The 18,753-nt window shown below is 36.0% G+C and overlaps 1 protein-coding gene across 12 annotated transcripts in view; it reads left to right on the top strand.

The window, feature by feature from the left end:
- The window catches only part of CCSER2 (coiled-coil serine rich protein 2), a 162,823-nt gene that overhangs the window by 49,924 nt on the left and 94,146 nt on the right, over positions 1-18,753 (top strand). For all 12 annotated transcript variants that reach the window (XR_010935906.1, XM_067710328.1, XM_067710329.1 and 9 more), the window contains exon 4: positions 18,373-18,463. Coding sequence is in view for 11 of the 12 variants with exons in the window: in XM_067710328.1 (XP_067566429.1) it covers positions 18,373-18,463 (91 nt within the window). In the remaining variant the exon portion in view is untranslated. The remainder of the gene's footprint in view (positions 1-18,372; positions 18,464-18,753) is intronic.

Raw genomic sequence — 18,753 nt, 5'->3', positions numbered from 1 at the left:
CACTACTATATGTAAAATAACTAATAAAAACCTACTGTACAGCACAGGGAACTCTACTCAGTACTCTGTAATAACCTATATGGGAAACGAATCTAAAAAAGAGTGGATATATGTATATGTATAACTGGTTCACTTTGCTGTACAGCAGAAACTAACACAACATTATAAATCAACTATACTCGGATAAAAATGAATTAAAAAAATAAAAGTAGTTTGTTAAAGAAAAAAAAAAAGAGTAATTAGTTCACTACCAGGTCCCTTTTACCTAGCATAGGACCTGGCATAGAGTAGATGCATAGTTAGTAATATTTATGAAGAAAATACTGAATTCTGTGAGTTGAATCAGATAGATGTTATAAACTAGTTATGGTTAGTGAGGACACTGAGGCTGAGGAGTTAAATGCCTTTTATGAATTTTAGGAGTTGTTGAAGTTGCTGTTCTAACCTAAATGATTAGTCACTTAAGAACTGTTAATTTGTACCCCCATAGGAAACACCTTTATCAATTAAAGTAAGGTGTTTATATAGAATTCCTTTACCTTTAGTCTTGCAGACTCCATTCATTTCCACAGTTACTTTGGACAGTGCTTTATTCCCTTCACCTCCTTCAGTGAGGTTGTTTCATAAACTTAAAAAAAAATATGCATGCATTAAGATTTACTCTTTGTGCTATAAAGATCATTGAATTTTGACAAATGCTTAATGTCTTGTATAAAGAATAGTTTCACCATCCAAAAAATGTCCCCTATATTTTATGTGTTTATCCCTCCCTGCAGTGAACCCCTTGCAAACACTAATGTATAGACCATCTCTATAATTTTGTCTTTTTAAGAATGTCATATAATTGAAATCATACAGCACATAGCTTTTTCATATTGGTTTCTTTCATTTAGCAATATGAATTTAAGATACTTCCGGGTCTTTCTGTGGCTTGCTACCTCATTTCTTTTTATTGATGAATAATATTGCATTGTACCGCAGTTCGTTTATCCATTCAGCTATCAAAGGACATGTTGGTTGCTTCATTTTTGGCCATTATGAATAAAGCTGCTATAAATATTCACATGCAGGTATTTATGTGGACAGGTGTTTTCAATTCATTTGGGAAAATACCAAAGAGTGCAAATGCTCAATCACGTGGTGAGACTGTTTAGCCTTATAAGAAACTGCCAAACTGTTTTGCAAAGTAGCTGTACCATCTTGCATTTCCACTGGCAGTGAGTGAGAGTTCTAGGTCCTCTGTGTCCTCACCAGCAATTGGTATTGTCAGTGCTTTGTGTTTTAGGCATTCTAATAGGTGTATAGTGGTATCCTGTTATTGTTTTAAATTTGCAATTCCCTAATGACAAATGATGTTGAGCATCTTTTCATATGCTTGTCATCTGTATATCTTTAAGTGTCAGTTTGGATCTTTTGCCCATTTTAAAATTCATTTCTTACTGTTGAGTTTTAAGAGTTCTTTGTATATTTTGGATATGTCTTTTATCAGATATGTGTTTTGCATGTGTTTCCCAGCCTGTGCCTTGTCTTTTCATTCTCTTAAAAGTGTCCTTCACATATATACACTATCAAATGTAAAATAGATAGCTGGTGGGAAGCAGCCACATAGCATAGGGAGAGCAGCTTGGTGCTTTGTGTCCACCTAGAGGGGTGGGATAGGGAGGGTGGGAGGGAGACGAAAGAGGGAGGAGATATGGGGATATATGTGTATGTATAGCTGATTCACTTTGTTATAAAGCAGAAACTAACACACCATTGTAAAGCAATTATACTCCAATAAACATGTTAAAAAAAATAGTATCCTTTACAGACCAAACATTTTAATAAATTCCAACTTAATTTTTTCTTTCACAGATCAAGGTCATGTAGTTTTTCTACTTTGTTTTTCTACTTCAAGAAGTTTTATAGTATTGTATTTTACATTTTGGTCTGTGATCCATATTGAGTTAATTTTTGTGTAACACCTATGTTTGAGTTAATTTTTTTGCATAAACTTTTGTCTAAGAATTCCAGCACTATTTGTTGAGAAGACTATCCTTTCTGCATTAAATTGCTGTTGCTCTTTTGTCAGAATGAGTTGAGTGTATTTGTGTGGGTCTACTTTTGAGCTCTCTGTTCTTTTTTGTTGATCTACATGTCCTTTTGCCAGTCACATTCTGTCTTGATTACTGTCTTGTTATGTCTTATAGTAAGTCTTGTGTTGTATAATGAAGAATTCAGCTGGCTTTTGTTCCTAGTTTCTGCGTGGGAGCCTCTACATCTTTGGAATTTCCCAAGTGATAGAAGTGTTTTTGTTCACTGTGGGCCCTAATAATTTATGCTAACAGGGCGGCTCAAGGTCAGGGTAGGCCATGCAAGAAAAACCAAACATGTGATTACAGGGTTGGGGTGTTGAGCCCTCTGCTATTAGTCTGATCTCTGGGGAGCAGGGGGAGTGGGCTGGACATTGAGTTCAGTCATGTGGCCAATGATTCAACCATGCATGCTTTTGTAATGAAACTACAATAAAAACTCTGGACACTGAATCTCAGGTGAACATCCCTAATTAACCATACTTTCTGCATACGTTGCTGATCCGTGTGCCAAGGAGGTGACCTGTTCTGACTCCATGGGGAGAGAACACAGAAGCTTTGCGTTTGTGACCATCCTAAGCTTTGCCCTGTGTGTCTCTTCTTTTGGTTTGTCCTGATTTATACCATTTTGCCTATAATACAACTTATCATGAAGTATATTGCTTTCCTGAGTTCTGTGAGTTGTTCTAGTGAATAACCTGAGGGAGTCACGGGAACCTCTGCATTTGTAGGCAGTTAGTAGGACATACAGGGCCTGGGAACCCCTGAGCTTTTTTGGCCAGTGATGTCTGAATTAATGTCAGTCTTGTGGAAGACTGTGCCCTTAACCTGTGAAGTTTGTCCTAACTCTGGATCATTAGTGTCAAAAGTCCTTGTAGTTGGTGTCAGAAAAAGTGGAATATGCTAGATAACCCTGCCTCACTGTAGCTTGTGGGAAGAGAAAGGATGAAAGGACTGGGGATGAAGAAATTTTGATTCTTGGATGGCTATCTAGTTACTCATGATATGAAACTGCAGCTGTGCTATGATCCATTACTAAAGGCAAAAGTTGTGGAATAGAATTTAGAAACGGTGGGAGACACAATCCCCAATGAGGTGGCTCACTGGTTACAGAAGGAAATGCAGAATAATAAGCAAACTAAATATATAATGTGTTGGCTATTGTTACTTATAATAGCTAAAGTGAAAGTAATATAGAGTGCTGGGGCTGATCCTGGTGCTGGGCCAAGCTTAGATTTCAGTCAGTCTGATCTACCACCAATAACTTTAAAGCCACCCCTAATGAGAGAGATTATTCTAGGACAAAAGGCAGTACTGTTATGAACTCTGGTTACCAGGAAGGTGGTCCAGTTAGGGAGAAGGAAAACCCAAGAAACTACTGAAACCAAGGGTTATAGTGCCAAGGAGTAGTCTTATTTTGTGGATCTGTGTCAACTTCCTGAAGAACTTTTAGTAAAATGGATTGCGAGAGTGACTAATTTAGGGGTAGTATCTTTGGTTTTGAATGCTACAGAGTGGAAGAGAATGTTGGGTTGACATAGGACCCACAGCTCACTGTAGAACAATCACAGATGGCTGTCCATAGTAGGTTACCTGAGGGAGTGGGTAGCCTGGTGGACTGGATAAAACTTGCTGTAAAGTCTGTTTATCTGAGAAGAGAGACTGTATTTCTTCTATAAATGCCAAGTGGAACACCACAGATGAGTCTGTGCACTTCATAGCAAGCCATGCTGGATTGACTTGATGCTTTTCATATGAAGGTTATTTATCTACTGAATATGCCCTATAACCAGGTCATGGTAACTCTTGTGATTAAGAGGGCCCCTTTTACATGGGCACCTCATGAAACAATACTGTTGTAAAACCAAGCAGCTGAGAAACGTTATTAGATTTGTTGTCTCAGTTTCCCTTATCGATGTTAAAGATGAAAAAAAAAGTCATTAAAAAGAAAAGGGAGGAAAACAGAAGGGGAGAGCTAAGGGATTCGTCCCATCAGGGGTCGATGTTTATGAGAAATATAGTGAATATATTGGACATTGATGAGGTTAAGACAAAGGTGTTAATGCAGCAGTGTTGAAGATTGAGTGTACCAATGGGAGCTAATGCTGGTTCTACAACTTTAAAGGGGCCTGAACAATACCACTGTATTTATCCCAGTTTGGAGGAATTTTAAAAGCTTAAAGGCAAAGGTGAAATTGAGAAACCTGACTTGGAATCACCTGGGACAGTGTTCTGGTAGATTAGTGAAAGTGAAGATTGACAGAAGGGATAGGGTCCCTTGGCTCTTAATTCTTCCCCTCTGGGGACCTAAGGCCTTATGTATGTGAGTGGGTAAAATGGTCACCAGGTGTAGAAGAGACCTTTCTGGGACTCCTTGACACAGACCCCCATGTACTTTGGTATCAAAACATGTTGATGAACATGTCTTAACTGGGGCCACTTTAGACTGAGAGAAAATAGTAATGCATTGGTTGATGGGATTAAGATGAAAGTTCAAGTGAAAGTTTAAACAGGCTTTATGTGAAGTAGTTGGTCTTCTTAGCTGAATGTTTTACGGAAAAGGATATTATGCCCTATCTAGTATTGTGAAGCAAAACTGTTTGGTGAAATTTTAATAGAGGCTACTGTTAGGAATGCAAAGTTGATGGGATTATTGTCCTATGAAGGTCTGAGAATAATATTGTAATTTTCTGTAAGATGTTATGGAAAAACCCGAACAAACTTTTTGGCCAACCCAATAATTCCACCACCAACAATATAATTATTGAAAACAGCTTGAGGATTTTTTTTCTTTCTTTCTTTTTTTCTATTTGTAATAGTTTCTCTCTGAATGGTTATTCCATGAACTTGATACACAGGTTTGTGTATATTATTTTACTTTTGACTTTTAGGGATTCGTTTAAGCATTATTTGCAATAGTAGAATATTGGAAACAACACAAACACCCAAATAACATTCATATTACATAAGAATAGCATATTATAGAGGCTAAGGTAGGAGAAGGAGTATGAAAATACAGATATTTGTTTAAAAGTTTTAAATTAATTTTTTATTACTTCATTTTTTTTAGAAAAAGTAAGCAAATATGAATATATTTACCACCCCTCAGCTTCTAAACATATATATTATGCTTTTGCTATTACAACTAGTTCTTTAATAAATAGCCTTGTCTTTTTGCATTTTGGGGATAGATATATAGAATGGTGATATTGGATCAAAGGTTAAATGTACAAGTAATTTTCTTAGAAATTTGAGCAATATTTTTTAATTTTCAAAAGCTCTTTTTTATTCTTGAGTGAAATTTCATTCAACATAAAATTAACCATTTTAAAGCGAACATTTCAGTGGCATTTTGTATATTTGCAATACTGTGCAACCACTACCTCTGTCTAGTTCCAAAACATTTCATCACCCATAAGTAAAGATTGTACTCACTTAAGTAGTTACTCCCCATTCACCCCTCCTCAGCCTCTGGAAACCATCAATCTGCTCTCTGTCTGTATGAATTTACCTATTTTGGATATTTCATATGTGGAATTATACAACATGTGACCTTTTGTGCCCAGATCTTTTACTTAGCATAGTGTTTTTGTGGTTCTTCCACATTTTTGTAGCATGTATCAGGAGTCCATTCCTTTTTAAAGCTGAATAATAGTCCATCATATGTACATTCCATTCATCCATTAATGGACATAGGACATATGGGCAGTTTCTACCTTTTTGCTATTGTGGATAGTGCTGCTATGAACATGCATGTACATGTGTTTGTTTGAGTACCTGCTTTAAATTTTTGAGGTGTATATACCTTGGAGTGAAATTGCTGGATTATGTAATAATTCTGTGTTTAACTTTTTGAAGAGCTGCTGAACCGTTTTTGTTTTGTTTTTAATTGCAGCTGAATCATTTTACATTCCCAATGTAAAATGTGTAAGTCTTATACAGCAATGTATAAGTCTTCCAGTTTTTCTACATACTTGACACTTATTTACTGTCTTTTTTTTTTTTTAATAGTCAACCTACTGGATATTAAGTGATATTCCATTGTGGTTTTGATTTACATTTCCCAAGTGAATAATAATGTTGAGCATCTTTTCATGTGCTTGTTGGATATTTGTATATCTTCTTCAGATAAAGTCTATGTAAGTCCTTTGCCCACTTAAAAAATTGGATTTTTTTGTGGTTTTATGTATCTTGGATACTAGAGTCTTATTAGATATGATTTGCAAATATTTTCTTTCATTCTGTAGGTTGTCTTTTCACTTTGTTGATAATGTCCTTTGATGCACAAAAGTTTTTAATTTTGATGAATCCAATTTAATTTTTTCTTTTATTACTTCTGCTTTTGATGTCATACCAAAGAATTTATTGCCAAATGCAAAGTCATGAAGATTCAGGGTCTTTTGTGTTTCCACAAAAGATTAGTAGAATTATTTCTTCTAGTTCTATGAAAAACGCCATTGGTATTTTGATAGAAGTTGCATTCAATCTGTAGATTGCCTTGGGTAGTATGATTATTTTTAACAATATTCTTCCAGTCCGTGAGGACATATATCTTTCCATTCGTTTGTGTCATCTTCAATTTCTTTCATCATTGTCTTACGGTTTTCAGAGTAAAAGTCTTATTCCTATGTATTTTATTCTTTTTGATGCAGTTGTAAATGGGATTTTCTTAATTTCTCTTTCTGATAGTTTGTTGTTAGTGTATAGAAATGCAGCAGATTTCTGTATATTAATTTTATTTCCTGACACTTCAGTGAATTCACTTATTCTGTTTTTTGGTGGTGTCCTTAGAATTTTCTATATATAGTATCATGTCATCTCCAAACAGTGACAGTTTTAGTTCTTACTTTCCATTTATTATTTCTTTTTCTTGTCTGATTGCTGTGTCTAGGACTTCTAATACTATGTTGAATAAAAGTGGCAAGAGTGGGCATCTTTGTCTTGTTCCTGATCTTAGAAGAAATGCTATCAACTTTTCACTACTGAGTATGATATAAGCTTTAGGCTTATCCTATATGGCCTTTATTATATTCTTTCTATACCCACTTTCTGGAGAGTTTTTATCATAAATGGATGTTGAATTTTCTCAAAAGCTTTTGCTGTATCTATTGAGATGACCATATGGTTTTTATTCTTCAATTTGTTAATGTGTTGTATCACACTGATTGATTTGCAGATATTGAACCATCTTTGCATCCCTGGGATAAATCCCACTTGATCAAGATGTATGATCCCTGTAATGTATTGTTGAATTTGGTTTGCTAGTATTTTGTTGAGGATGTTTTCTTGTATTGCTATAAATTTCCTTCCTAGAACTGCTTTTGCTGCATTCCATAGATTTTGGAGCATTGTGTTTCCATTTTCATTTGTCTCCAGTTTTTTTTTTTTTCTTTCTTTCTTCTTTGATTTCTTCTGTGATCCAGTGTTTGTTTAGTAGCATATTCTTTAGCTTCCACGTGTTTGTGTCTTTTTCAGTTTTTTTTCTTGTAGTTGATTTTTAGTTGTCATAGTGTTGTGGTGGGAAAAATGCTTGATGTGATTTCAGTTTTCTTAAATTTGAGACTAGTTTTGTGGCCTAGTATGTGATCTATCCTGGAGAATGTGTTATGTGCACTTGAAAAAAATGTGTATTTTGCTCTTTTGGATGGAATGTCCAGTAGATAGCTATTAAGTTTAATGAGTCTAACACGTTCTTTAAGGCCAGTGTTTCCTTATTGATTTTCTGTCTGGATGATCTGTCTGTTGATGAAAGTGGGATTTTAAAGTCTTCTCCTATTATTGTGTTACTGTCAATTTCTCCTTTTGTGTTTGTTAATACTTGTTTTATGTATTTAGGAGTTTTTCTCTTAAATTGTTATACTTTCACCTCCAGAATTTTTACTTTTCATTCCTTTATGTTTTATATCTTCACTGATATTCTGTACTTGGTTAAATATACTTTGCCTGAGGTTTGAGCATATTTAAGATAGTTGATTTAAAGCCTTTGTCTATTAAGTTCAGTGCTTGGGCTTCCTCAGGGATCATTTCTGTTAATTTTTGTTTTTTTTTCTGTGACTGGATGATACTTTCTTTGCAGGTCCCTAAGGTTTTGTTGAAAACTAGTCATTTTAAATATTTTAATATAGCAACACTGGAAATCATATCCTTCATCTTTCTTAGGGTTTGTTTTTGTTACTTTTTTAGGCTATAGCTGTTTTTTTAAAAAAAATTTATTATTTATTTATTTATTTATTTTTAGTTGTGCTGGGTCTTAGTTGCAGCATGCAGGATCTTTGTTGTGGTATGCGGACTCTTAGTTGTGGCATGTGGGCTTCTTAGTTGCGGAATGTGAACTCTTAGTTGCAGCATGCATATGGGATTTAGTTCTCCAACCAGGGATTGAATGCAGGCCCCCTGCGTTGGGAGCATGGAGTCTTACCCACTGGACTACCAGGGAAGTGCCCCCTTTTTTTTTTTTTAGTGAATTTTCTAAACTATTTTTCCAAAGCCTCTCTTTTCATGTGTGGTCTATGAAGTGTGTGTTATTTTAGCTTGTGTTTATTTAGTGTTTTATGCAGAGATTTCCTTGAGTGCCAGATGGCAAATAAAAAGAAAGAAAAGAGGGCTTCCCTGGTGGCGCAGTGGTTGAGAGTCCGCCTGCCGATGCAGGTTCGTGCCCTGGTCAGGGAAGATCCCACATGCCGCGGAGCAGCTGGGCCTGTGAGCCGTGGCCGCTGAGCTTGCGCGTCCAGAACCTGTGCTCCGCAACGGGAGAGGTCACAACAGTGAGAGGCCTGCGTACAGCAAAAAAAAAAAAGAAAGAAAGAAAGAAAGAAAAGCAAAAAAGAGGGAGAGAGGAAGAGGAAGGGAATAAGGGAAAGAAGAAGAGAAGGAGGCAGAGAAACAACAAAGAATTAAAAGGAAGGAGAATTAAAAGATCTTACAGTCAAAATTTTAAAAAAAAACCCATTCAGTGTCTCTGTCTGCATATTGGCTCTGTGTTGGGCCACTCCTTCAATCTTTAGCCTGACCATTTACAGTTCTACCTTAGCCTTCACTTGCTACTTTTTCTGGGCCTAGAGATCAGCCAGAGGTGAAAGCTTTGGGCTTTCTTAGGTCTTTACTGAGAATACATTCTGCCCTGGGCATTTTTGTGGCTTTCTAAATTTCCAACATACATGGCACTTTTGAATTACCTAATTTCCCAAAGAAATTCTCTCCCCAGCCTTTTTTCTCAGTCTTTTAGTATTCTATTATATCAACTATAATCTTTTGCCCCAGGGTGATTGTGGATTGTTTGACTTACAGTAGTTTTTGAGCAGTGCCCACAGCTTTTCTGCCTGAGTGAATTCCAAGTTGGGCAAAACAAAGAAAAGCACTTTGTGTTAGTTATTCATGTAACCCCAGACAGGTTAGAGCGGACAAACACAGTATTTCATGAATAAGTTTGCCACTGTGCCCTTTGGAACCAGGTAGCAGAGTCCCACACTGGGAACAAGGTCTACTTTAAAGTCTGCAGTCAAGCTGGGGAGGGGCATATGGGAAGGGCTGGTCTCAATGATAATTGGAATGCAAATTGTTACAGCAATTCTGGGAAATGGTTTAGCAGTTTCTTATCAAGTTAAACATAAACTCACTATATCACCGAACAGTCCTACTCACTTGGGTATTTACTCTAGAGAAATGAAATCCTATATTCACACAAAAACCTGTACATGAATGTTCGTAGTAGCTTTATTTATAATAACTAAAAACTGGAAAAACCAGTTTACTTCAGTGAGTAAATGGACGCACAAACTGTTACATCCATTTGGTGGAATGCTATTCACTAGTAAAAAGTAATGAGTTACTGATATATTCAATGATTTAGATTAATCATAAAGGCATTCTGCCGAGTGAAATAAGCCAGTCCCAAAAGGTTACGTAGTGTATGATTGCAGTTATGACATTCTTAAAAAAAACAGCTGTAGTGATGGAGAACAGATCATTGTCTGCTAGGGGTGATGGGTGGGAGAGGGTGTAATTAAAACTGGATAGTACAAGGAAGTTTCTTTGGGTGAAGAAATTATGTGTCCTGATTATATTGGTGATTACACAAACTTATATGTGTTTTAAAATTCATAAACTGTATGCCAAAAGAAAAAATTAATTTTACTGCATGGTGATGAATACAAACTTGTGATGAAGTCCTTTATTTGCCAGAAACATTTAGGCTTTCTTCAGTGTATTACTGAAGGAGAAACTCGTTAAGGAAGCACTGGCCCACCATCTCACAGTTCACTCTTTTTGAATGGAAAAGCATTCTCAGAGACCAAGGAAGTTCTGTGGCACTTCTGCTCATATGTGTTTAGTCAGGGTTTTAATTCCAGTGAGATTTGTGGGAAGCCTCTGGAAGCCAGACAGTATACAGATTTATGTTTTCATTGTCATACTCCCAGCTAATGGCTGTGCTAGATCGTCTCCCAGGTATATGTGGATGTTGGCTCCCAACAAATGCAGGCTTGCCAGTGAGAGGAAGAGCCTGCCACCATCACAAACATGGAAGAGAAACACTCTGCCATGTTAAGCAGTCTCCATGCTTATATGGCTTCCTTTCTTCCTATAATAATGCATTTCCTAGACTGTACAAATGACAGATTTCTACACTAGTGAAGAAAAATTATAATAATTTTTTTCTTATCTCTTTGCCTGAATCCTTTCTGAAAGGTCTAATAATATCTCTGATACTACTCTTCTCAAAATCTGATATTGGAGAAACAGAGACCTTCTATGGGAATGTGGGAAAAACTGTCTAAGACAGATATTAGAATCCAGTCTTCTCAGTCAGCATTGTGTCTCTTGTCAAACTCATTATTCAACAACTTTCAGTTGTCATCTATGTGGTAGTGACTCCCACACCTCAACTCCACTCCCCTGTATATTTAATTGTCTGGTGGACATGTCTTCTTGAAGATGCAGCAGGCATGTCAAAACTGTCAGGTTCTAATATTATTTATTAATTTTTTAATCTCCTATCACATCTGGTCATCCTTTTTTAGTACTTTATTTCAGTGAATGGGAATCACCCACCTGTTTCTAAATCCAGGAACCAAGGAGTCATTCATGGCTCTTTCTTTACTTCTTAGTTAACTTTGGTTCTTTAGATCCGAACTCCTCAGTGTGTCTTATAATTGCTATTCTTTCATTGTCACTGACACTAATTAATATCAGGCTGCTGTCATATGCCACATGGATTCTGCAGTAGCTACAAAACTGCTTTTTTTCCCCCATTTAAATCCATTGTCTACACTGTAACCAGAATAATGTTTCTTTAATGTAGATCTCAATTTGTCACTTCTTAAAACTCAACAGTCATATCCCTGTCATTGAGATACAGTCCAAACTCCTTAACATGGCTGAAATAGTTTTTCATGATGTAGATATATTTCTGTCCCTTCCCCTTACACTCTGTTTGAGTGTTGTCTTAGTTCTAGCTACTGTAACAAAATACTGTAGGCTGTGTGGCTTGAACAGAGACATTTATTTTTTACGGTTTTGGAGTCTGGAAGTCCTAGATCAAGGTGTTGGCAGATTCAGTTCCTAGTGAAGGCCCTCTTCACCTTTTAACAGAATCCTCACATGGTGGGGAGAGAGATTGTGTGCTCTGGTCTCTTTTGCTTCCTCTAAGGACACTAATCCCATGATCGGGTCCCCACCATCATGACCTTGTCTAAACCTAATTATCTCCCAAAGGCCATATTTCCAAATATCCTCATATTGAGGGTTAGAGCTTCAACATATGAATTTTGGGGGGATGCACACACAAACATTCAGTCCATAACAAGTGTTAATGAGCTACTTGAAGTTATTTGAATAGAGCAGATCAGCATACTATGTCCTGTAAGCGAAATTTGGCCAACCACCTGTTTTTTTCACAGCCTGAAAACTAAGAATGTTTTTTACACTTCCAGAGGTTACACTTTAAATGGTTATATAAGTACCTACATAATATACTTGATTTTCTCTGTAGACTTGCAAAATCTAAAATACTTTTCACCTTTTAAAAAAGTTTCTGCCAACGTTTGGAATAGATTATGCTTTTTGCTTCCTTGCCCTTACCATACTGTTTATGCAGAATATAGTCTCCTCTTCCACGTTCTAGAGGCTGAATTTGTTGTTTCTTAGGTTGTCTTGACTTGACTTTGTTTCATTTAAAACAATTTTATTTTATTTTATTTAAAAAATTTTTAAATTGTTAAATTTTTTGAACATCTTTATTGGAGTATAATTGCTTTACAATGGTGTGTTGGTTTTCTGCTTTATAACAAAGTGAATCAGCTATACCTATACATATATCCCCATATCTCCTCCCTCTTGCGTCTCCCTCCCACCCTCCCTATCCCACCCCTCTAGGTGGTCACAAAGCAAGGAGCTTATCTCCCTGTGCAATGTGGCTGCTTCCCACTAGCTATCTGTTTTACATTTGATAGTGTATATATGTCCATGCCACTCTCTCACTTCGTCCCAGCTTACCCTTCCCCCTCCCCATGTCCTCAAGTCCATTCTCTGCATCGGTGTCTTTATTCCTGTCATGTCCCTAGGTTCATCAGAACCTTTTTTTTTTTTTTTTAGATTCCATATATATGTGTTAGCATACGGTATTTGTTTTTCTCTGACTTCCCTCTCTATGACAGACTCTAGGTCCATCCACCTCACTACAAATAACTCAACTTAATTTCTTTTTATGGCTGAGTAATATTTTATTGTATATATGTGCCACACCTTTATCCATTCATCTGTCGATGGACACTTAGTTTGCTTCCATGTCCTGGCTATTGTAAATAGAGCTGCAGTGAACATTGTGGTGCATGACTCTTTTTGAATTATGGTTTTCTCAGGGTATATGCCCAGTAGTGGGATTGCTGGGTCATATGGTAGTTCTATTTGTAGTTTTTTAAGGAACCTCCATACTGTTCTCCGTAGTGGCTGTATCAATTTACATTCCCACCAATAGTGCAAGAGGGTTCCCTTTTCTCTACACCCTCTCTAGCATTTATTGTTTGCAGATTTTTTGATGATGGCCATTCTGACTGGTGTGAGGTGATACCTCATTGTAGTTTTGATTTGCATTTCTCTAATGATCAGTGATGTTGAGCATCCTTTCATGTGTTTGTTGGCAATCTGTATATCTTCTTTGGAGAAATGTTTATTTAGGTCTTCTGCCCATTTTTGGATTGGGTTGTTTGTTTTTTTGGTATTGAGCCGCATGAGCTGCTTGTAAATTTTGGAGATTAATCCTTTGTCAGTTGCTTCATTTGCAAATATTTTTTCCCATTCTGAGTGTTGTCTTTTGGTCTTGTTTATGTTTTCCTTTGCTGTGCAAAAGCTTTTAAGTTTCATTAGGTCCCATTTGTTTATTTTTGTTTTTATTTCCATTTCTCTAGGAGGTGGGTTAAAAAGGATCTTGTTGTGATTTATGTCATGGAGTGTTCTGCCAATGTTTTCCTCTAAGAGTTTTATAGTGTCTGGCATTACATTTAGGTCTTTAATCCATTTTGAATTTATTTTTGTGTATGGTGTTAGGGAGTGTTCTAATTTCATTCTTTTACATGTAGCTGTCCGGTTTTCCCAGCACCACTTATTGAAGAGGCTGTCTTTTCTCCATTGTATATTCTTGCCTCCTTTGTCAAAAATAAGGTGACCATATGTGTGTGGGTTTATCTCTGGTCTTTCTGTCCTGTTCCATTGATCTATATTTCTGTTTTTGTGCCAGTACCATACTGTCTTGCTTACTTTAGCTTTGTAATATAGTCTGAAGACTGGGAGCCTGATTCCTCCAGCTCCATTTTTCTTTCTCAAGATTGCTTTGGCTATTCGGGGTCTTTTGTGTTTCCATATAAATTGTGAAATTTTTTGTTCTAGTTCTATGAAAAATGCCATTGGTAGTGTGATAGGGATTGCACTGAATCTGTAGATTGCTTTGGGCAGTATAGTCATTTTCACAATGTTGATTCTTCCAATTCAAGAACATGGTATATCTCTCTATCTATTTGTATCATCTTTAATTTCTTTTATCAGTATCTTACAGTTTTTTGCATACAGGTCTTTTGTCCCTTTAGGTAGGTTTATTCTTACGTATTTTATTTTTTTTTGTTGCAATTGAATTTGTTTTAGATTGGCTCTGATTTGCCAAGATATATATCCATGTGATATACCCTCATGACACCTGGGAATACCATACTGTGAAGGAATTTTCTGTTTGAGGGGAGACAAGTAAATTTGGAGGGTTGTTGTGACTTTGTTAAATTAACATTTGTTAAGTAAAGCCCCAAGGTGTTGTTTGGTGAGCCCCAATTCAACAAAAGGCGACAAGGGAAATAGAAATAGAGAAGTTTATTACTCTCAGGTCCTGGAGGAAGTACATGGCATGCCTGCAGGGGCCATATGGGAAAACGTGGCATGCCTCGAGGAGCCATACAAGGGCAAACAGAGTGGCAGGAACCTGGGGCACATGCTTTTATTATTAGGGTCCATGGCTGGAGTGCTTTTAGGTTCTTGGGCTAAGGCTTGATTGGGCAGTTCAAACCAAGAAGTGCAGGGTTTTGGTAAGCTCAGCAGCGGTCTTATCTAAGGTTTCACAAGGGGCAGTCCCTGGGGGGCAGGGGAAACTGTTGCTCACAAGGGCTGCTGGAGAAGTCCTGTTAGGAATTTACATTTGCTTATGACTCTGGAACTGTTATCTAGGGCAGGCCCCTGCAGACTTCTTGGTCACACAAAATGGATGCCAGGGCAGCAATATCATTGAGTAGTTTAGCAAACTCTCAAGATAGGGATTGTCTTTTTACATGAATATATCATGTACCCAGAATTATGCCTTGCATATATTGGTTTTCATATGTGTTGAATTTTTGATGGTGTGTCTTGTGGTTGCCACATGGAGGCAGGATCAACTGCCCTCCCCCCAGATTTGTTCAGTGTCGAGAAAGATGGTGCCACACATGTAGCAAGAGAATGTGAAAACATTTATTATTCACATAGTGAGACTTTCTGGGAACACCAGGACAGACACCCAAACTAGTCCAGAATGGCTCGAGTGAAGAGGGGAGAGGCAGGTGGCTCTGGTTATTATTGTGGTTAGGGGATGGGCTGGGTTGAGGATTCCCACATGCAGGCTAGACTTGTGTGGTTTGAACTTCCCTGCTGTTGCTAAGGGAGGTTCACTGTTTTAAGTGTGAAGTTTTGCTTATTATAAAAGCAGTATGTTCTTATTACAAAATCAAAAAAAGTGTAGCAAGTCAAAATCAAAAGGAATACAAAGAACATAAGCGCATGTTGTCTCACATAGTGGAAAATAATAACAATTCTTTGGTTTATCACCATTCAGACATTTAAATGTATTTTACAGCATTAAAGATGAAGTCATATTGTACATATATAATTGCTTCCCCGCCCACCATTTTACAGAGCATCTTTCCATGTGTCTAGATAAATTTCTGAAATATCATATATAATGATTTATTGATGAGTGTTAACTTGAAGCATAAATGTGGATGGTTTTCCCTTTCTGTAACTATTGCTAACTGTGTCCCCCTTACTTTTCCATTGAGCCTTAGTAACTTCTCAAAGTGATACAATTTTTTGACCACTTTTGAATTCATTAGAACAGGCTCATTCCCATTCCCTAAGACTATGTTTTTAAATCTTTGTTATAAAATGAAACCTACAGAAAACCCTACAAAACATATGTAGAGTTTAATTAGTTATTAAAAGTTGAACACCTTTTTGGCAGTGGTGACAGTGCTCCTTTTGCTGACTGGTGCTTCTCAGCAAGCCCTACTTTGGACTTAGAAAATGAGGTTCTATTGCCTTTGATTCTTTGCTGTGTCTTTAGTTGTCAGATTTGGCCTGGGGTGCCCAACATCATCTTGTTTCACACATATTCATACAAATAGCCAAACGTTTTTAATTGAAGATATGATTTTAGGAGTAAAATTATATAAGTTATAATACTTACTGCAGAAAATGAGAAAATACAGGTACTCTAATCAAAAAAAAAAAAAAAAGAAGAAAAAGAAAAATCTCAGAATCCTAAAATAGTTAACCTGTGTTTTGGTTTTCTTCTAAGTTTTTTCCAATGCATATTATACAATTTTTTTTAATAAAATGGATAATTCTGTATATGCTGTTTTAGAGACGTGATTTTTTTTTTCCAGTTAACATGTAGGCCTTTTCAGTGGAAGAAATGTATCTTTTATTTTAAGATGAAAAACATCTTGTGTTCATACTGATACTTCCCACTTATACTCAGGAACATAGCATAGAATTTTTACTTAATTTCATTGTTTTTTACATCTTTATTTTCTTTTTCCTGAGATGAGAATCCATTTTTCAGCAAATGCCAATATACACAAGTCTCAGAATAACAACACCATTATTACCATCTGTAATGTGATTACTGAAAATAGTTTGAGGATTTTTTTCCCCCACTTGAAATAGTTTCTCTCTGAGTGTTATACCATCAACCTGATATACAGATTCATTTATTTCAATTTAATGTTGACATATAGGGATTTGTTGAAACATTATTTGTAAGAGCAAAAGATTGGAAACAAACTAGTCCATATTTTTCCCAATTAACATCTTTCTATGTCTGTAAATATATTTTTATTACCTTTTTTTAAGAACAACATCATATTCTGTTGTATGACTATATCGTACTTCCTGTTTAACCATTTTTCTGTTGTTGGACATTTAGCTCATTTCTACTTGTTTTGCCATTCTGTCCAATGCTACAATAGCCACACTTATACATATATTTTTTGCATTTGTCTGTTTCTAAGGGATAAATTATTAGGAGGGAAGACTTTGCCTTTTTCAAAAAGGTTTTAGCTAAATTTTAACAAATTGGCCTCCAGATGGTTTGTATGGATACTAGATTCCTCTAAATCATGATAGATCCACATTGGTGTGGTAGCATTCTTTCCTACATTGTATTTATTGGCCGTTTATTTTCTATTTATTTTGTGAATTGTCCATTATGGCCTTTGGCAGTTTTTTTTTTCCATATTCATTTTTTTCCTTGATTTTTTTAGGAAGACTGTTTTAAGAACAGCAAATATTTCATAATGGAAAGAGGTTCTGTGAAATAACTTTTTCTTATGCCAAGGTTAAATAATTATGCAGCTTTTTTGTTCATTTTAAATAATAACAATTATTCCAATTACTCTTAGTTCTCAGTGGATCCTGGAAGGAAGGCCCAACACAAAATTGAAAAGATTTGTGTGGAATATCCAATACAGGAAACACTTCTAATTTTATTCATATTATCTGTAATAAAGTAGATATTCCCCTTCTGTGAGTGTTTTTCAAGGTCATAATCTCTCAGTCCCATTTAAAGATTTGTGAATTTGTGATCTTTTTACTTGTATATACTAAGGCAAGATTTTGCAGTATTAGATCAGTTTTTGGACTGGAGGGATTCACTAGTGGGCTATAGGTCAAACTGAGTTCATTACCTTAAACTTAGTTTTTGTTTATTTAGTTATTTAGACTTCAGAATAAGAGTCTTCTAAAGCAAAACAGTACTTTTCTAAGAATAGATAATAGCTAACAAGATTGCAAATAGAACCCAGGAGGGACTGCTTATAACCAATTTGAGTAGTCCAGTCCTACTGTAGAGAAAGAACAAATTAAGATAAACCAAGGAAGCAGTAGTGGTGCTGAAAGTAGTAGTAGCATCGGTGTTTGGCTCAGGAAAGGAAATGTAATAATGACATCATTAAAGACTCACTTCATTAATTTATGTAAGTAGTCAGATCCCTAGAGATAATAAAATACCACCTCCCACACCAAATATGAATACATCCTGTGAGATTGTTTACCATTTTTGATTAATCATGTTATTAGGGAAGTTGTTAAAAGCGTGGACTCGGGAGATTGACCTCCTGTTGTTCACATTCTATTTTGGCCAGGGATTTAGATTTTCTGTGCATTAGTTTCATCATGTATAATATGGAGATTATACTAGTCACTAAATCATAGTGAAGACTGAAGAAATCAATATCTGTGAAGTGCTTAGAACAATATCTTGCAGATAGTGAGCACTGTGTAAGTTTTTAAAAATACAAATAAAAATTACTGGTGGGGAAGAAGACTAGGAAAAGGATGTTACAAATAGCTTAACCAAGTAAACCAGTTGAATCTATTTTTTTTTTAATTTTATCTTTAAAATCTATTCTTAACCACACAAACATTGAGTAAAATAAGATTCTTATATAGTGATGTTTGAAAATAATGATTACACTGAGCTAGGTTATAGCATTTTTTCTGCTTTTGTTTACAGGATATTCTGAATAATCTTGAATCATGTGACCTTGAGGATGATGACCTTATGCTTGATGTGGATCTGCCTGAGGATGCACCTCTTGAGAATGGTAGGGGGGACAATATTGAACCTTCAGAAGTATATAGTTGAGCTACTTGACTACATCCAATTTGGTATTTGTTATTTACAGACTTCCTTATCTCTATGGTGGTAGCCTTTTCAGGCTGAGAATTTATCATAAGTGATGTTAAACAGGTTCTTTTGCAAAATTATTTAAATGTTTAAAACCTGACTTTGTAGGTCTTACGTATAACTGTATGATCCAATAAGATTGTATACCTATATCCTAAAGTATCTGGTAGATAGGATTTGTCCTTTTTTCCCTTTGTCTTATCCGAT

This window comes from Pseudorca crassidens, chromosome 16 (assembly GCF_039906515.1).
Source record: "Pseudorca crassidens isolate mPseCra1 chromosome 16, mPseCra1.hap1, whole genome shotgun sequence".
Lineage (NCBI taxonomy): Eukaryota > Metazoa > Chordata > Mammalia > Artiodactyla > Delphinidae > Pseudorca > Pseudorca crassidens.
Note: the sequence above shows the minus strand (reverse complement) of the source record. Positions and strands in the feature narration are given on the sequence as shown.